The 21,009-nt window shown below is 45.4% G+C and overlaps 1 protein-coding gene across 6 annotated transcripts in view; it reads right to left on the reverse strand.

Annotated features, from left to right (window-relative positions):
• Positions 1 to 21,009, reverse strand: part of PHRF1 (PHD and ring finger domains 1) — a 51,205-nt gene that overhangs the window by 11,709 nt on the left and 18,487 nt on the right. For all 6 annotated transcript variants that reach the window (XM_084857041.1, XM_084857053.1, XM_084857033.1 and 3 more), the window contains exons 9-13: positions 19,592 to 19,721; positions 18,120 to 18,244; positions 17,731 to 17,918; positions 16,775 to 16,897; positions 1,547 to 1,701 (exon numbers count right to left, since the gene is read on the reverse strand). In XM_084857041.1, coding sequence (XP_084713167.1) covers positions 1,547 to 1,701; positions 16,775 to 16,897; positions 17,731 to 17,918; positions 18,120 to 18,244; positions 19,592 to 19,721 — 721 coding nt within the window. The remainder of the gene's footprint in view (positions 1 to 1,546; positions 1,702 to 16,774; positions 16,898 to 17,730; positions 17,919 to 18,119; positions 18,245 to 19,591; positions 19,722 to 21,009) is intronic.

A 21,009-nucleotide genomic window follows, 5' to 3' on the forward strand; every position in this document is an offset into this window, starting at 1 on the left:
GTGGCTGTACTCCCCAAAATGAACAGAAACGAGTAACTCTGAAACTGCTCCCAAATCAAGGCTTAAATATTACAGCAGGGGTCCCCAACATGGTGCCCGTGAGGAGCTCCAATGGCACCCATGATGCTTTCCACTCCCTGCCCCCTTCAAAAGTTTATTTTCAATTTAAACAAGTGAAAACCGTTAGGCTGCCACCTTCTCCTTCTTGTTCATGAACCTACTGATGAACAGCTTTTTGGCAGACAGGAAGCATAGGAAAGAGTTGCTTTCTGGCCCATCCAAACCTCTTCTGCCCACACAGACCGGAACCCCCTCCCTCTCCATATTTGGCCTCTAGCCTTCCTACGTCTCTCTACTTAATCCATTTCCTCACTATTTCTCTCCCTTTCCAGTCCCCAGCTTTCTTCTCTCTCTTCCTTCCTACCCCCTAGCCTTGCACTTTCTCTCTCACTCACCTGTTTATCTTGCTGTTTCTCTCCACTCCAAGCCTCTTGCCTTGATCTTTCTCTTACTATTTCCCCGTCTCCCAGTCCCTAGCCTTGCTCTTTGTCTCCCTCTCATCCCTATCTCACAGCTTCTTCCTCTTCTCAGCCCCTAGCCTTGCATTTTTTCTCTCCCTTCCCAGTCCTTTCTCTTTTTCTTCTTCTTACACACACACACACACACTCACTCACTCACTCTGCACCTTCCCAGGTGGGGGCTCTGATGGCAGGAGAAGGAGGTAGGAGTGCCAGGTATGAACAACGTGGCTAAGTTTGGGGCTGAGGTACAGTAAACCTTTTCTTTCCTTTTGGAGCTGGGGGCACTCTTCCTTTCTTTGGGGACTTGGGAAAAGTGCATGTGTGGATAGGATGTGCACAGCAACCCTATACAGACCTGCTCAGAAGCAGGTCCCATATAGTTCTATGTAAGCATGCCTAATATTGCAACCTTAAATGGTTATATTGTTGTGCTTCTGCAGGAACAAATATGTGGATTGGCTTTGGAGTTCAGACCCTTCCGCTGTTTGTACTCAGTTTCTTAGGTGAATTACTTGTGTCTTGACTAGCCAGAACCCCACAGCAGCCACTAGGTGACTAGCCACATCCTCTGTGGGAGACATTTTGTGGTAGTGCCCACAGCAGTTTCTCAAATTCCTAAATGTGCTCATGGGTCCAAAAAAGTTGGGATCCCCTGTATTACAGGATGCTAAATCCAACATTACACAAGTGGACATCTGCTCACACAACAGGAGTTTCCCTTCTCCTTCAGCCCCCCAAATCTGCTCCAGAGGATCACCTACTCTCTGACACAGATTTGAAGGTGTGTGGGGCTGGGGGGGGGGGGGATTTGATCCACCAGTGGTGTTTGTTCCACTGGTGGAAGGACACCACTGAATACAAACCTGAGGACACAATCAAATTACTTCATATTCGTTTGTCAGGATCTTGCAAGAATCCCAAGAATGTCCTCTGGGGCATAATGCACAAAACCATCTACAGAATTAGAATCAGCCTGAGCAAGCATCACATTAACAAATAAGGGTTAGAGAAACCAAAATCCTTACCTGCTTTCTTTGCTGTTAATGATCCATCTCTATTAATGACAACATCAGAACCACTCATCATAAGAAGGCTCTGTCCAGTCAGGATGCTGCCCAACAGGTCAGGCACAGGTTCCGGCTCAGCTTCTTGCTCAGGTATCAAGGCAGGCACGTTCCGCCTACAGATTACATGAGGGACACCTTCTTTATTTGTGTACTGAACAGAGCTATGCCACTTACATCAGAATGAACAAGGGACCTATTACATCTATTTAATATGTGAGATCTCCATACAGGTTCAAGGCTGCAGTCACAGCTCTGTAAACATGGGGCAGCTATGCATTGAAGGCAGGACATCAGGAGTGACTGAATGAACACCCAGGGTTAGTGCTGCCATTGCTTTCAGAGGAAGTGACCTATGTTGTACACATGGCACACAAACAAATTACAGCTATTGGGGTAGGAAAAGAAATGGTCAAGTACAATTTCTTTATAGAAGGCTTTGAAAAAACTGTGGAGAAGTTTCATTTGCTATTAGGAAAAAAACACGGCAATATCCTGAGATGTCTGTATTCTACAATTCCATGCAAGTGCAGAAATCTCATCTTCATTTGATTTAATGTTTGTACCTCATTTTTCCTTCCAAAAGAAAGTCCAAAGTAGCTAACTTGCCAAAACAGATGCAATAATATAAAAAAGAAATCAAATCTAAAAAAAAATAAAACTACAAGAATCAGAAAAATTTCTATTTAAAACTTAATTTCCCCCAAAATTAATTTAACACAAAATTCATAAATGTCATGAAATACCTACAATACAACCATTTCAACAACAACAAAAACTAACAGGATGCAGACCAGACTATCACAGGACCATCTAAGCAGGCATATGCCCATTTACATGGTGATAGCACAAAGTACTGAAAGCAACCATACTTTTGGCACCGAGTTTGCCTTCCTGAGATCTTAGCTCGGCATTTACAGTTAGAAGTTACTGAAGTTTAAATTGTGTGAGAAATGGTTCATGAAGTCTCAGAAGCCAAAGTGGGCAGATCCATAATATTTCTGGTATCTGAGGGGGTTGGGCTTCATTGTGCTCATGTATTTGATTTGCAGAATTTAAACAGAGTAGATATCCACTATGTTCAGATAAACTATGTGAATAGTACTCCCATTTATTGTGACCAAGATATTCTGGGGGTTCCAACAAGGTATTTTTGAAACCCAGAAGTTTCAAACACGACTTCTACTCTACATGCCCTTTGTAGTAACATCTTGGCTTCCTATCTACTACACTTGTCCATACCACTCCTATGTTTGAGAGAGCAAGAAAGAACATGGAGCACAATCCAGTCACTTTTAAGTAATACTGATTTCAACAGGAGAATCAAGCTTAAATCTCTTCCACTGAAACCAAAGGGGCTTAAAATGCTGGTTCTGGCTGGCTCCTGCAAATGGACAGCTGCAGTAAGAATTTCCCCACCATGAATTCTAGCCTTGCGTTAACATGCTTTCTGTGATCTGGAGAAATTCATCCTATCTTGTGGGATGTCTGGCCCTTTCAATAAGCAGCCTGCTCAGCCCACAGAGAGAACATAATTCTTTATTGCAGTGAGGGTTCCTTCCTTTCCATTCTTCTGCTGTTCCTAACATATTCCTCCAGTTCCTCCCACTGCTCGGAAGCAGCAGGCCTTTTAAAAACATTTACAAATTGTTACTGCTTTTAATTTATACCAGTGTACACATTATAAAGAACACCCCATCTCGCCCACATCTCCCCTCCCATCTCCAGAGCTAAAGAGAAAAAAATAGCAAAGAAATAAAGAAAGAGCAATTCAGTATGTGGGGAAAGGCTAGAAAGAAAAGGGCTGAGGCACAAGCCAATCCAGAGCTAATGCTCCAATCCCACATTCCACCCCCCTTTTTAAACAAGCATTTGATTCTGTTGTTGCCTAGCTGTGTATACTGTTTGTGTGTTTGTTATGTTTTTAAAATTTTGCATATTGTGTTTTTAATGTTTTCAACCTTTGTAAACTGCCCAGAGAGCTTCGGCTATGGGGCGATACAGAAATGTAATCAATAATAACTTAATCTGATTGTTAGTTCTCTTTGTGGTTTTGTCTTGATGCTGCTTTTAGTTGGGTAATTGTATTTTAATGATGGACTACTGTTTTGTTTTGTATTTTGTCAGCCACTTTTAGCAACTACTTTTGAAAAGGAAAAGCAGGGTATATATTTTTGTCTAAGTAAAATATGCCCACTTGACCTCAATGGGTCTTACTCCTGAGTAGACATGGATAGGATTGCACTGAAAGGTAAGCACATGAATGTCAATAATGAAATAAATCAGCCAACTTCTGGCTTACTTTGTCTGCATTTGTATCTTTTTTTTATTATAGATGCAAACAAATTAATAAATTGCACCACCATGTGCCCAAAACCAATAGTCACAGGGGCAGATCCAATGCATCTGCCACATATAGAGCCCCACATCTCTAGCACTCTTCTCCAAGTCAAGACACATTTGAGAGAGAGAGAGAGAGAGACAGACAGACAGACAGACACTCTTCACCTTTCTGTGCCCCCTTTGCAGCTGAGCAAATAGACTTCATGGGTCACTCTGCCTGCCTCCGAACATCCTAACTGTACAAACATTCCAACAATGGTGCAGCATAAACACAACAACCCTTATATTCGCTCTAGCTTTTCACAATAAGTATTCTCCCTATCACACTTCTTTTCAACTATTTCTTTAAATCAAAGAAGTTAAGGTATTGGAAAGCAAGCTGTGAGCAAAGGGCTAAGAAACAGTAAACTACAATACCTGGAGTCACAATACAGTAAAATGGGGCAAAGCAATACTGCCATAGGAGGTGGAGCCTGCATACCCTGGAAACACAGTATACTCACTATCATATGCCCTGTGGGTAAACCCACTGTATACCCAGACCTGACCGAAGTCATTCATGCCTTAGTCACCTCCAGGTCACCTTACTGCAGCCTTCTTCAACCTGATGCCCTTCAGATATTTTGGACTACAACTCCCAGGATTCGGACCACTGGCTATGCTGGCTGGGGCTCACAGGAGCTGAAGTCTACAACAGCCGGAGGGCACCAGGTTGGGGAAGGCTGATTTACTGTAACATGTTTTTCAGAGACTGCTTTTGAAACAGTTGGTCCAGAATGCTGTAGCTGGGATGTTGCTTGGAGTGGGCAGATTCAAGCATCTTATACCCTCTGTGCTAATTACCAAGTGCCACAATATAATATAATATAATATAATATAATATAATATAATATAATATAATAATCTCAGCTTCCAAGTAAAATTGAGTTAAGCCCTTTAAAAGGACTGAACTGCTGTGAACTGTTCAAACTGTTTCCCATTCTGGACCTTCATTTTGGCATTCCTATCAGGCACCATTAGTTGGTTTTGCCTTACCTGTAATAACTCACCTGTAACTTGCCTTCTTTGGAGGTTAGCATTTGGCTGCATTCCTGCTCTTTGGTAGATTCTCCCCTAATTCTCAAGGAGCTTTGGCCCTCTTTGGCTCTAGAGGGAACATCTCAGTGTACTCGGCTTACACTTTGGCTCCTAATAAAAAGGAAGCAGAAAGCTCCCTAAAACTTAAAGCATTTTTAAAAAAAATTCACAGACATGGACCCACATGACAGAAGCTTTATTTTTGGTTATATCTCGGAGAGAGGAGCAGGAATTCAGCCAAATGACCCCGTTCAAATCCTAGGCAAGGAAAGTGTATTTGCTCTAAAGCAAACCTAGTATCCAAACCTTGGCCCAATCACTATCTCTCAGCCTAACCTATCTCCCTCACAGGGTTGTTGTGAGAATAAAATGGGGGCATATGTAGTAAGATAAAAGGAGGGGGGAACCTTGAGCTTCTTGAAGGAAAGGCAGGATATAAATGTAACAAACAAATGCACCCCAACCAAACCAGACTGCTTTACAGAACTCTCTCAGAGATCCTATAAAATTTGTGAATCAACTATCTTTACTGGAAAGCTGAGGGGGAAAGAGATAAATACATGACAGAGTTATTCCTGAAATATGTCACCCAGGCACTCCTCTAGATGTGGGGAACAGACCTCCACCCCCACATTTGTTTGCAAACCAGACAGACACATGACAAACAAATAAGGTTATTCCCCATCATGTTTAGTTTACTTCAGAGCTCCCATAAATAAGCAAGGCTATCTAAGCCTTTGGCAGCTTCTCCTCTGGTAGATATCTAAGCCTTCAGGTGAGAACTGCCAGGCACTGAAAAAGGGCAAAGGAATGGTTTGGAGACAGGCACTTTGGCATTGCTGGGTGGCCCCTGAGCTCTCCCCTCTGTCTTCCCACCTAGATGTGAAGGGCTTTGGGTGGGTGAAGGTTCAGATGCAGTTTCTTCACTCAAGCAGACCAAGCCTTTTTATGCCTCAGGAGCAGGATGAGGGATCAAGTCTCTGTGATGCCACATCTCTTACTTCTTCCCAGTCCCTTCTCAAAACCCACCTGTTCTGCAAAGTCTTTGGCACAACCACAGTCCTTACTGTATCTAAGCCTAAGCTACTTTGCCTTGAAAGTTGGGTTATTAATTTCAATATTAACAAACCAAACAGTTCACTGCATATTCTTTCCCTGTTTAGGCCTGCCTCCATTGTCTCCCTTGTGTCACTTTCTAGCACATGGAACTGTAAGCCCTTTGGGCAGGGACCTGCCCTTCCATTCGTCATAAAGCGCTAGGTAGATGGATGATGCTATATACGATTGTTTCATTTTCTAAAAATGGGGGGGGGGGGAACCATAGCTTTCTAAGTGATGAGTACGGCTGTCCAATCCCACTCTCCCACCGCAAACTCAAGGGAACCCAAATGACAAATTGAAATTCCCTTAGATTTCCATTCTCATCTGTCTTGCTGCTTCGGCATCCCCTCCCTTTTCCTCTTACCCACACAGGCAATCCTCTCTGCTCGGCACAGTCCTCCGGCCTGCTCAGGCCTCCCCACCCTCTGCTCCAACTGCAACAGAACCTCCAGGCTCCAATGTTCCATCTCATGCCCCCTTTAAAGACATACCGCCTCACAGCTTTCTACTAGCTGCCTGAGGCCAATTTCGAACTCGATACTGGGCATGTTTTAAAAACAGAATGAAGCTTACCCAGACAGGGTTCCACAAACCCAGTGCTGGAAACGGCTGCAAGATTAGCAAGACAAAGATCAGTATGAAGCCCAGGCGTACACAATCCTGGTGTGTTAGGGTTCATAGAAATGCATTGCGGAAAGTGTGGAACTCTGAATGGTTGTTTTAAAAACAACAACTCCATGTTCAGCACCTGTTTAAGTAAGGCCTGAATAAGTGATCAGAAAAAAGGGGGTTGGGGTGGGTGTGGGAATAAGCATGCAGCAAAATATTCTTCACACAGAAGACAGGCAGAACAAAGAGCCATTCCCTTTGGTTTTCCACCATGACTGAAGCAAAAGATGTCTGCAGTGGAGCATGCAGGAGACCCTCACACTGGAATAAGTGACAGCAAGACTCAGCATATATGCAACAGCATCTCCACCCTGTATCTCCATCCCACTTACTCCCAAACTCTACTGCTTTGGTCGCCTTGGTGGATGAACTACGCTGGGAACTGGACAGGGGGAGCATGTCCCTGTTAGTTCTGCTGGACATTTCGGTAGCTTTCAGTACCATTGACCATGGCATCTTTCTGTGGTGTCTGTCTGAGATGGGACTGGGAGGCACCGTTAGCTCAGGTCCTTCTCGGAGGGATGATTTCAGAAGGTGGTGCTGGGGGATTCCTATATGACACCATGGCTGCTGGCCTGTGGCATCCCTCACGGTTCCATCTTCTCCCCCATGCTATTTAACATATACAGTCAAGGCCAGAAATATTGGAACAAGGATAACTGTTTTGGCAGTTGGCCTCTGTACACCACCACATTGAAGTTGAAAGGGAACACACCCAGATGGGAGCGAAGTCAGGACTTTCAGCTGTAATTCAAGGGGTTTGACAAAAGTGGGGCACTAACCATTCAGGAAGGACAGCCAGTGGCATGCACACACACACCCCATCGTTGGTGGCTCATAAGTAATGGACCAACCAACATCATTTCAAACTGAAGGATCGCCTTTAATACCTGGATGAAAATCCTTTGCAGCCAATGACTGCCTGAAGTCTGGAACCCATGGACATGACCAAATGCTGAGTTTCCTCCCTCGAGATGCTTTGCCAGGCCTTCACTGCAGCTGCCTTCAGCTGCTGCTTGTTTGTGGGTCTTTCTGCCTTCGGTCTTGTCTTCAGGAAGTGAAAAGCATGCTCTATTGGGTTGAGATCAGCTGACTGACTTGGCCATGGAAGAAAATCCCACGTGTTTGCCTTGAGCAAGTCTCAGGGAGCTTTTGCTGTATGTTTTGGGTCATTATCCATCTGCAATATGAAGCGGCGTCCTATCAGTTTGGCAGTATTTGGTTGAATCTGAGCAGAAGGTATAGCCCTATACACTTCAGAAGTCATCCTGCTGCTTTTATCAGCAGTCAGGTCATCAATAAACACCAGTGACCCAGTTCCACTGGCAGCCATACATGACCTTGCCATAACACCACCTCAAATATGTTTGACAGATGATGTGGTATGCTTTGGATCATGAGCTGTTCCTTTCCTTCTCCATACTTTTCTCTTCCCATCATTCTGGTACAAGTTCATCTTGGTTTCATCAGTCCAAAGAATCTTATTCCAGAACTGGGCAGGCTTTTTTAGGTGTTTACTGGCAAAGGCTAATCTGGCCTTTCTGTTCTTGAGCGTTACCAGTGGTTTGCACCTTATTGTGAAGCCTCTATATTTACATTCATAAAGCTGTCTCTTGACTGTAGATGTTGACAATGACATGCCTACCTCCACAAGAGCGTTCTTGACCTGGCTAGTTGTTGTGAAAGGGTTCCTCTTCACCATGAGCAGAATTCTGCGGTCATCCACCGTAGTTGTCTTCCGTGTCTGCCAGGCCTTTTGCTGTTGCTGAGCTTGCCAGTTATAATTCCTTCTTTTTCAGGATGTTCCAAACTGTTGTATTGGCCATTCCCACTGTTTTTGCTATCTCTCTGCTGGGTTTATTTTGTTTCCTCAGCCTAATGATGGCCCCCTTCACTCGCGTGGACACCTCTTTGGACCTCATGTTGCGGGTTCCAGTGAACAGCTACCAAATGCAAATGTAACACTCAGAACCACCTCCAGGCCTTTTATCTGCTTGATTGGTCATGGGGTAACCAGGAAACAGGCCACACCTGGCCATGCAGCTGCTTGTCAGCCATTCATGCCATTACTTATGAGCCACCAACGATGGGGGTGTGTATACGCCACTGGCTGTCCTTCCTGAAGGGTTAGTGCCCCACTTTTGTCAAACCCCTTGAATTACAGCTGAAAGTCCTGACTTCACTCCCATCTGGGTGTGTTTCCTTTCAACTTCAATGTGGTGGTGTACAGAGGCCAACTGCCAAAACAGTTATCCTTGTTCCAATATTTCTGGCCCTGACTGTACATGAAACCACTGGGAGAGATTGTCTAGAGTTTTGGGGTCTGGTGCCACCAGCATGCTGATGACATCCAACTCTCCGTCTTTTCCATCCAAATCCAAGGAAGCTGTTCTGGTTCTAAATTGGTACCAGATGTCAATAACGGACTGGGTGACGGCAAACAAAATTAAGCTTAATCCAGACAAGACTGAGCTGCTCCTGGTCAATCAAAAGGCAGATAAGGGAACAGGGATTCAACCTGTGCTGGATGGAGTTACACTCCCCCTGAAGACTCAGGCTCATAGTTAGGGTGCACTCTTGAACTCAGCCTTGCACCTAGATGCCCAGGTCTCAGCACAGCCAGGAGTGCATTTGCACAGCTGTGGCTAGTGTACCAACTGTGCCCATGCCTAGAAATGTCCGATCTGGCCACGGTCACATATGCTTTAGTTACACCCTGTTTCGACTACTGTAATGCACTCTACCCCCTTCATGGATCACTGCCTTGTTGTGGCGAAGGGGCTTGCGTAACTCAGTGAAGCCATAAGCTATGCCGTGCAGGGCCACCCAAGACGGACAGGTCATGGCAGAGAGTTCTGACAAAATGTGGTCCACTGGAGAAGGAAATGGCAACCCACTCCAGTATTCTTGCCAAGAAAACCCCATGGAACTTATCACAAGGCTAAAAGATATGACGCCGGAAGATGAGCCCCTCAGGTCGGAAGGTGTCCAATATGCTACTGGGGAAGAGCAGAGGGTATTTCCAAGTAGCGCCAGAAAGAGTGAAGCGGCTGGGCCAAACCCGAAAGGACATTCAGCTGTGGATGTGTCTGGTGGTGAAAAGAAAATCCGATGCTGTAAAGAACAATATTGTTTAGGAACCTGGAATGTCAGATCAATGAATCAAGGTAAGCTGGAGGTGGTCAAACATGAGATGGCAAGATTGAACATTGACATCTTGGGAATCAGCGAACTAAAATGGACAGGCATGGGCGAATTTAATTCAGGTGACCATCATATCTACTACTATGGGCAAGAATCCCTTAGAAGAAATGGAGTAGCACTCATAGTCAACAGAAGGGTGGGAAAAGCAGTACTGGGGTACAATCTTAAAAATGATAGAATGATCTCAGTACGAATCCAAGGCAAACCATTCAACATCACAGTAATTCAAGTCTATGCCCCAACCACTGAGGCCGAAGAAGCTGAGGTTGATCAGTTCTATGAAGACCTGCAACACCTTCTAGAACTAACACCAAAAAAAGACGTCCTCTTCATCATAGGGGATTGGAATGCTAAAGTAGGAAGTCAAGAAATCACCGGGATAACAGGCAGGCATGGCCTTGGTGTACAAAATGAAGCAGGACAAAAGCTAATAGAGTTTTGCCAAGAGAACATGCTGATCATAGCAAACACTCTTTTCCAACAGCACAAGAGGCGACTCTACACATGGACATCACCACATGGTCAATATCGAAATCAGATTGATTATGTCCTTTGCAGCCAAAGATGGAGAAGCTCCATACAGTCAGTAAAAACAAGACCTGGAGCTGACTGTGGCTCAGATCATGAGCTGCTTCTTGCAAAATTTCGGCTTAAATTGAAGAACGTCGGGAAAACCACTAAACCGTTCAGGTATGACCTAAATCATATCCCTGATGAATATACAGTGGAGGTGAGGAATAGATTTCAGGGATTAGACCTGATAGACAGAGTGCCTGAGGAACTATGGACGGAGGTCCGTAACATTGTTCAGGAGGCAGCAAGTCAATCCATCCCAAAGAAAAAGAAATGCAAGAAAGCCAAGTGGCTGTCTGATGAGGCTTTAAAAGTAGCTCACGAAAGAAGGGAAGCGAAAAGCAAGGGAGAAAGGGGAAGATATACCCAACTGAATGCAGAGTTCCAGAGTATAGCAAGGAGAGACAAGAAGGCCTTCTTAAGTGAACAATGCAAAGAAATCGAGGAAAACAACAGAATGGGAAAGACTAGAGATCTCTTCAAGAAAATTGGAGATCTCAAGGGAACGTTTTGTGCAAAGATGGGCATGATAAAGGACAAAGAAGGCAGGGACCTAACAGAAGCAGATGAGATAAAGAAGAGGTGGCAAGAATACACAGAAGAACTATACAGGAAAGATCTGAATGTCCCTGATAGCCATGATAGTGCCGTCACTGAACTTGAGCCGGACATCCTAGAGAGTGAAGTCAAGTGGGCCTTAGGAAGCATTAGTAACAATAAAGCTAGCGGAGATGACAGTATTCCAGCCGAGCTATTTAAAATCCTAAAAGATGATGCTGTTAAAGTGCTGCATTCAATATGCCAACAAATCTGGAACACTCAACAATGGCCACAAGACTGGAAAAGGTCAGTTTACATTCCAATTCCAAAGAAGGGCAACGCCAAAGAGTGTTCAAACTACCGCACCACTGCGCTCATTTCACATGCCAGCAAGGTGATGCTCAAAATCCTACAAGCTAGGCTTCAGCAGTATGCGAACCGAGAACTACCGGAAGTACAAGCTGGGTTTAGAAGAGGCAGAGGAACTAGAGACCAAATCGCCAACATTCGCTGCATCATGGAGAAAGCAAGAGAATTCCAGAAAAACGTCTATTTCTGCTTCATTGACTACGCTAAAGCCTTTGATTGTGTGGATCACAACAAACTGTGGCAAATTCTTAAAGTGATGGGAGTACCAGACCACCTTACCTGTCTCCTGAGAAACCTGTACGAGGGTCAAGAAGCAACAGTAAGAACCAGACATGGAACAACCGAGTGGTTCAAAATTGGGAAAGGAGTACGACAAGGCTGCATATTGTCACCCTGCTTATTTAACTTATATGCAGAGTACATCATGAGAAATGCCGGGTTGGATGAATCAGAGGTCGGAATTAAGATTGCTGGGAGAATTATCAACAACCTCCGATATGCAGACGATACCACCCTAATGGCAGAAAGCGAAGAGGATCTCAAGAGCCTCTTGTTGAGGGTGAAAGAGGAGAGTGCAAAAGCTGGTTTGAAACTCAACATTAAAAAAACGAAGATCATGGCATCTGGCCCCATCACTTCCTGGCATATAGAAGGGGAAGAAATGGAAGCAGTGACAGATTTTACTTTCTTGGGCTCCAAGATCACCGCAGACGGTGACTGTAGCCATGAAATTAAAAGACGCTTGCTCCTTGGGAGGAAAGCTATGGCCAACCTAGACAGCATAGTAAGAAGCAGAGACATCACCTTGCCGACAAAGGTCTGTCTAATCAAAGCTATGGTTTTCCCAGTAGTAATGTATGGATGTGAGAGCTGGACTATAAGGAAGGCTGAGCGCCGAAGAATTGATGCTTTTGAACTGTGGTGCTGGAGAAGACTCCTACGAGTCCGCTGGACTGCAAGGAGGTCAAATCAGTCCATCCTAAAGGAAATCAACCCTGAGTGCTCATTGGAAGGACAGATAATGAAGGTGAAGCTCCAATATTTTGGCCACCTAATGCGAAGAGAAAACTCCCTGGAAAAGACCCTGATGCTGGGAAAGACTGAAGGCAAAAGGTGAAGGGGACGGCAGAGGATGAGATGGCTAGATAGCATCACGGATGCAATGAATATGAACTTGAGCATGCTCCGGGAGAGAGCGCAGGACAGGAAGGCCTGGCGTGCTATGGTCCATGGGGTCACGAAGAGTCGGACACGACTGAACAACAAAACAACAATGCACTCTACACGGGTCTGCCTTTGAAAACTGTTCAGCAACTTCAGCTGCTCCAGAATGATGCAGCCAGACTGTTGACCAAAGCTGGTTACAGGGGCACACAACTCCCTTGTTACAGCAGCTTCACTGGCTACCTGTCTGTTTCTGGGCAGAATTCAAAGTGCTGGTTATGTCTTATAAAGCCCTATATGGCTTGGGCCCAGGCTAACTGAAAGACCACCTTCTCCCATATGAGCATGCTCATATAGGCCAGCGACCAACATCCCCTTCTTGGGCAAGGTGCTTGAATGGGTGGTTGCAGGACAGCTCCAGGCACTGTTGAATGAAACAGATTATCTAGATCCATTTCAATCGGGCTTCAGGCCTGGTTTCGGAATGGAAACTGCCTTGGTCGCCCTGTGGGATGACCTCTGCTGGGAGAGGGACAGGGGGAGTGTGACTCTGTTGATTCTCCTGGACCTCTCAGCGGCTTTCGATACCATCGACCATGGTATCCTTCTGGATAGGTTGTCTGGGTTGGGAGTTGGAGGCACTGCACTGCAGTGGTTCCGCTCCTACTTGGACGGCCGACTCCAGAAGGTGGTGCTGGGGGATTATTGCTCTGTGCCATGGCAATTATGCCATGAGGTTCCACAGGGCTCAATTTTATCCTCCATGCTGTTTAACATCTACATGAAACTGCTGGGGGAGGTTATCCGGAGGTGTGGGCTGAGGTGCCATCAATATGCGGATGACACCCAGCTCTACCTCTCTTTCTCATCAAACCCAGGTGAGGCAGTGGCTGTTCTGAATCAGGGCCTGAGCATGGTAATGGACTAGATGAGGGCCAATAAACTGAAACTCAATCCAGACAAGATGGAGGTACTGTTAGTGGGTGGTTCGTCTGCCTGGCTAGGTGATATTCAACCTGTTCTGAAGGGGGTTGCACTCCCCCTAAAGGATCACGTTTGTAGTTTGGGGGTGCTCTTGGATCCAGAACTGTCACTTGAGGCACAGGTGAACTCAGTGGCACGGAGCGCTTTTTATCAGCTTAGGCTGGTATACCAAGTACGCCCTTATCTGGACAGAGATAGCCTAGCTACAGTTATCCATGCTCTGATAACTTCTCATCTGGATTACTGCAATGCGTTATACATGGGGCTGCCTTTGAAAATGGTCTGGAAACTTCAGCTGGTCCAAAATAGGGCAGCAAGACTGTTAACAGGGACTGGCCAACAAGCTCATATTATGCCAGTACTTTTCCAGGTGCACTGGCTGCCAGTCCATTTCCAGGCCCGATTCAAAGTGCCGGTATTAACATTCAAAGCCCTTAACAGCTTGGGGCCAGGTAACCCGAAGGATCGCCTCCTCCCATATGTGCCTGCCCGGACCTTAGGATCATCTTCAGAGGCCCTTCTCCGTGAGCCCCTACCAAAGCAAGTAAGGCAGGTGGCTACTTGGAGGAGGGCCTTTTCTGCTGTGGCACCCCGGCTGTGGAATGAGCTCCCTAGTGAGGTTTGTATTCTTTCCGGCGCCAGGTGAAGACCTTTTTATTTTCCCAGGCATTTTAGCATTTTAGCTCTTTAGACTTTTAGCTTTGCTTTTTAAAATCTGTACTTTAAATCCCTGCACTGCTGCTAGGTTTTATTCTGGTTTTATTCTGGTTGTATTGTTTACTGTGGTTTTAATGTTTTATATATTTTGTATTGTCTTACTGTGTGCTCTTTGGTTTTAATTTTTGTGAACTGCCCAGAGAGCTTCGGCTATTGGGCGGTATATAAATGAATGAATGAATGAATGAATGAATGAATACATAAATAAATGCTCAGTCCTTAAGATCTTCTGGAGAGGCCCTTCTTTCAAGACCACCACCGTCAGAGGCACATGTGGTGACAACGCAAGAGGGGGCCTTTTTGGTGGCCGCTCTAAGGCTGTGGAACTCCCTCATCAAGGGAGGCTAAGGTCACTCCCTCTCTGCTATCCTTCTGACTGGGATCTATGGGTTGGGTCCTGTTTTTATTCTGTAATTGTTATGTTTGTTGTATCTTATTGTGTTTTATTGTTTTAATCTATTTTAAATTGTTTTTGTAAACTGTCTTGAGTGCCATTTTTGGGTAGGAAGACAGAGTATAAATAAAACAACAACAACGAAGAGCAGAAGGTCTAGAGAAGGAGGTGCACAAGTAGTTTGACAAATGGTGCTTGCCCCTATTCCTTCTCAGCTTGCTCCTGCAAAACAGGGGGCCTTGATAATAATTTCACCTCAGGAATATACTTACTTATGAAGAGTCAATATATAATACTAGGAAATACACCTTGAAAACTCTAGCATAAATATACCCTGGGCTGCCAACAGAAATCCCTCCATCCCAAGCAGAGGATCCCCCACTCATTTTGAGTGTTAAATGTCCTCTGCAGGCTCTTCTGGTAATCCAGCCTTCCCCAAACTGGCACCTTCCAGATGCATTAGAATGCAACTCCCATAAGTAGGAACACAGGAAGCTGCCTTATACTGACTCAGACCATTGGTCCATAGAACCCAGTACTGTCAGCACTGCCTGGCAGCGGCTCTCCAGGGTTTCAGGCAGGAGGTTTTCCAGCCCTGCCTGGAGATGTTGGGGACTGAACCTGGGAACCTCTGCATGCAAAGCAGGTGCTCTACCACTGAGCCACGGCCCCACCCAACAGAACAATTCCCAGCTAGCAATGGCGATGCTGGTTGGGAATGATTGGAGTTGCAGCCCAATGCATCTGGAGGGTACCAGGCTGGGGAAGACTGTGGTAATCCCAAGGTCTTGAGCTATGTTTGTACCAAATTCCACCTTTCCATCTATGGGGTGCTACCCTAAAAATGTTGCTATCCCACATAAGCAAACAGAGTCAACCAGAGAGAGAGAGAGAGTGTGTGTGTGTGCGCGCGCCTGCTTGTAAACATAAATACTGAGATGCATAAGATTCATAAGGTTCACATTTACTATTGCTCATCACGAAGGAGAAACGTCACGTTGGTAATCTGCAATTTTAGGGAAAACAACTGTTTCAGCAGACCAGGAATTGAGCAGAAAGATTGTAGCCTGTCCAAGACCAACTACAGAGAAGCTAGAACTCAGTCTCTCTTTCTCTCTCTGGTTACATGTCCTACCTACACAATAGCCCATGGCACTGAGCATGGATCCAAAGAGACAGCAGAAGGAGATGGGGTTTCAATGTGCTATGCCAGTAATCTTCACTATTTTTCCAGCAGGAGCCACTTTGGCTCCAGGCACCACCACCGAGGACACTTAGGGGCCTTTCTCGGGCTGTGGGGAGGCTTCTCTCCCCCATCCCTGGTCATGGTAGTGCTGTACACCTGACTCAGTTGGAAGCCTTTTCAGGCCTCTCACCCATCCCACCTCATGTCATCTAAGCAAGGCCTCATCAGTCAGTCACCAAGTCATCAGGCAGGCAAATTCTAGCAGGTTCACTTGGTCCTTGGATTGGGACGGATCTTCTTCTCATGACTGAAAGAGTGCTCTACTTTACTCAGCGCAGGTCAACATTGCATGCTCTCTCCCTCTCTCCCCTGTGCATTTTGCCCTCCACCTCCAGAGCACTGCACCGCTGCAGCTAACCAATCACACTGCTTTTTGCCTCTTAGGCTGGCCCCCCCCACAATTAATTGGCCAATAGCTCCTACATTCTCCTCTCCCTCTGCCCCCCCCCGCCCCGGCACCTTAGAGTTGACAAGTGGCAGGTCTGCTGACTCCCAATCCCTGGAACCTCCCCCAATAGCACAGATCACAACAGGCAACCTACCACTAAAGCAAACAAGACAAAGCTAGAGAGCCCCTGCTTAGAGCGAGCAGCAACTGCAAAGAGAGAGTGGGAGGGGGTGGGCAGACAGCTGCACTTGAGGTGACTAGGAGCTGCCAGTGGCCCTTGGGCCTTGCAGTGAAGAACACTATGTTATGCAAAGAAACATCAGGAGACACCAAAAACAAGAGAACTTGCAAGGAGGTTTTTTTTTTTTTAGTTCTCTAGCTGTTGTGTTATACAGGAAAGGATCACCTAGCTGGCCTTACCCAGGAAGCCCCACAGCGACTGGCCTAGCAACAGGGCGATGTGATCTAAGTGCTGATTGAGAAAGACCTCTTCTTTTGGTGCTCACAGGCGAAGCTGAGTTTACAACAGGAAACTCTTCATTACTAAAGAGAGAAATTTGGAAGATCGCTGTCAATTTCCATCTCATCTGAGCGTTGCCTATTATTGTAACTGAAATATTCGAATGGAAAAGACTGAAGTCAGTCTTTCAGTTTACCGTACTTTGAAAAAGGGGGGAAGCAAGTACATAAGAAGGCACATGCAGCAGGTACAGTTTGAATAGATGTCACAAGCTAGTTTGGTTTTAGTCCCATTATTTTTCTTTCCCGTAGTTCACAGCAGGAAAGAAAAACAGTTTAATATATATGCAAAGATGTGACCAGTGCCAAATTAGCAAGAAGTACTCAAAAAGATAATTGAAGCAAAAAATCTTTAAGATACATCAAAATTGCCATCTTAAATTTGCAGCTAGGTTTTTAGAGTTCTGAGCAAAATTCAGAGAACTTATGCTGCTTCACTTGTTGATGTGAATACATCTTGAGCAACAGCTGGGTAGAGTGGAATGATACCTCCACAAAAGCATCTGAGAGGAGGCAAGCATCTGTGTGGGGCTCTCAAGGAAGGAGCAGTAGCATCACAGCATCTCCAGGCTTAAATGTAGCATAAAAACAAAGCAAAACCAAGAAGAGCCACACTCAGATTTCAATGCTAAGAGCTGGAAAACACTCACCTCTCTTTAAAGCAAGTTTCTGACACCTGAAACACTAGTGGGACCAGGGTGGGTAGCTTAAAACTATGCAACCAAAATACTAAGGGGATCCGTGGGCACTAGACAACTAGAACTGCTCATACAATTCTAAATGCTACCGGACTGACAGCTTCACCATATATCCGTGAACCATAGTTCATTATTTCCTTCCATCTGTCATGTTCTTACCTGTTATATGGGTCCAGCTCAAAAGGATCTCCAAAGACAGAGAGGGAAGCTGCTCCAATATCTGCTCTCATAAGGCCAAGCGAGGGCTCGATTGGCTTGTACATGGAAGGGATAGAAGTGCTATGTACTGGCTTGCCAAGACGAAGAGTTCTTGCAATTCGAGAACGAGCAGTCACCTCAAATTTCACCTGGGCAGAAGAGCAAGTTAAGTTCGTGCTAGGAACAGGATTGTCATCAACCCCTTTGCAGATAGAAAACAGTGTATTCTATAGAACGGGGGGATTCCACTCTCTACCCCACAATAAAGGGTATAACAGAAAGTACTGCATTACAAGCAAAGTATTAGTTATATAAATCTCTGCACTGGTTAAAGTAATCTGGAAGCATACTTTTGTTTTTTTCCCCTTCCTCCGCCTTGCTCGATGCTTGCGTTTCTTAATCCAAGTTCCAGTGCTCTTTTTTCCAGTAGATGATTTTGAATGAGTTTTTTTACCTGCTCCTTTCTTTCTCCTCCCTGAATTAGGCAAAATACAAAAGGTGTTGGAATTTAGAGATCAACAAACATGGACTGTAATCTGTATCCCCTCTGTAATCTGCATACTAAATACAGACCATTTAGAAAAGGAAAACAAATGCACTACATCAGACATACCCCAGGCTAAGTTAGAGAGATGCCCTTCAGAAAATAATAAATGGGAATTACGCTAAAGGGGCTCCTTTTTGGGTGGAACCCTTATTCCCTGTTGGTTCAATACTTTGGGGGGGATTCAGTCAGCCCTTCCAACAGCATATGTCAGGGGTGGGAAACCTTTGGCCCTGCAGATGTTGTTGGCCTGCAACTCCCATCTGCCTTTGTCAAAAGGGCCAATAGTCAGGGATGATGGGAGTTGTAGTCTAGCAACATCTGAAGGGAAACAGCTTCTCCACTGTTGCTGTGAACCCAACACAGAGCAGTTTGGGGGTGGGGGTAGATAAGATACTGGTCACATATCATAGCCTTGAACAAGTCACTGATCCGTAATGCAAGATCCTTGAACCCTAGCTTATCTTAGAGTTCATACATGTTCCAGGGGTGCAGGGAATCCCATTTTCATCATATATCTGTGACATGCCCCAAACATTCAGAATGGCTGGTTATCTCACCAAAAGAAAATCTCCAGAGTTCACACACTTCAGACTCCAGAGAATACTCTGCTGGGTGACTGCCTTTCTTGGTCTTTTTTAAATGGAAGCTGTTTAACTGCTTTAGGGGATCCAGTGTGCAGCAAAATTGTGGGATAGAAAAGTAATGACTGTAATGTAATGTAATGACTGCCAGTGTGGCATTGTGATTAAGTTCTCATATCAAGTCCACGAAGACCTGGGTTCAAAGTACCATTCAGCCTTGAAACTTATTGGGTGTCCTTGGGCCAGTTACATACAGAGACCAAAGGGTTGTTGTGCATGAGCAGGGGACAAGTGCACCTGCCACTTCTGCTTTTACTTCATAGTTTGTGGAGTGTGATGTCCGAACCCAGACCGATGGGTTGTATAGGGGCTAAACAACCCAGCAGTTAAGCCATGGCTTGTTGTTAACGACTGGGTTGTTTAGCCCCTAAACAACCCATTGGTCCAGGTTCAGACATCATGCTCAACGACCTACAAAGGAGCCAACCATGGGTTATAGGGTAAAAGCTGAAGAGGCAGGCATGCCGACAACCCATCGTTTTTAAGCTGCTGGATTGTCGTTATGTGCGAACAGGCCCATCCACTCATCGTAATCTACCTCAGAGTCACTGTAAGGATAAAAGGTGGGGATAGAACTGTGCAAACCTCCCTAGAAATGCCATGAACAACAACTGCCATAACTCTCAGCAATTACCTCCTCTTCGTTTCTTCTTGGTTGTGATCCAAGGTGTCAATGGTCTCTGGTATACTGTCGTGCTCAGTCCTGCTGCAACTGCCTCAATTGTTTCATCAAGAAGGGAAGACATAAGGTACCTTGGTACATGCTAAAATCAAGACCAACATTCACCGTTTTTGGTTTAGGCTGCCTGCTACAAAATTAGTCTCATCAGCTGCATTAAACCCAGAAGCAGAGAAGCACCGTTTCATCTTTCCTCCCAGATCAGGCCACCTCCATCTTTCCTCTTCACTACAAGGAGGAGCTCCTCAGTCATTCAAAATCCTCCCACCCACCACCCAGGAAGCCATCTCCACTTCCCAAGGTATCAGGCTTAGGATCTTATGAATTACAGGTGAACCACATCAGGGTTGCCATCATCCCATCAGGAAATACAGGTGAACACCTATCTATGCAGCTTGTTTATGTGCTATGACCTTGTGAAAACTCTGTATTAGGCACATCTGCCCCTTGAACCTCTGTGTTTAATCATGGTAACAGGATGCACATAAACTAGCTGGCAACCTTTCCCATCTAAGGAGCTTAATAAGAACGTTACCTGGTGCAACCTCACCAAAGCTACATAGAAAGAACCAAGGCTGCCTTTGACCAACACAGCTTTTGTTTTGCCAATCTCAACTGCAAGTCACGGTGAACATAATGAATTTGGAGGACTGTAAGCGCTTTATGTAGCACTGCAGGAACGTTGCCGTTTGCAGCGGTAAGCACAAAATTGCAAAGGGGAGATGCATGTCCCCAAACTCACAGTGGGTGAACTAGCACAAGTCCAATCACCACTGCCCAAGAATGTGTCCACTGCATGTTCTGGGATGTATAGCTGACCACAACAGCATAGTCGCATGTCTGCAGTATGAAGAAGTGTGAAGCAGCTCTGTTCTATACACTCATGGTAGGTTTTTTATATTTTTGACTTCATTCCATAGAAATGTAGTAAGTATTTCCCCAAGGATTCTCATGAAATCCCATCACACCCAGAATGGGCGGGCATATATATTCAACTACGGCAGGGGCAGACAACGTGGTTCCCATGGGTACCAATGTGCCCAGGACACCTTGCTTAGCATCCGCCAAGGTGCCCCACCCCTCCCACTTCTTAAAAATAATTAGCACATTTTCTTACCAGCAGCTGAGACTGCTGTGAAAGAGGTTTCTGTGGGTGCTGAAAACTGTGGGTTCAGAGGAGTTGTTTAGCCTGCTGGGGCTCAGCCCCTACTTCTGCCTTGTACTCACTCTTTTGCCACCTTAATTGTCCTTTGCCATGCCTCCCATGGCAGCCATTCTGTGGCAGTGCTCAGGACAGTTTCTCAAATTGCCAAATGTGCCCACAGACCAAAAAGATTGCTTGCCTCTGAGCTACTTCTGCAGGAGGTTCCCAC

Source organism: Heloderma suspectum, chromosome 1 (genome assembly GCF_057233095.1).
Source record: "Heloderma suspectum isolate Gila_16-S chromosome 1, 16-S_ref, whole genome shotgun sequence".
NCBI lineage: Eukaryota > Metazoa > Chordata > Lepidosauria > Squamata > Helodermatidae > Heloderma > Heloderma suspectum.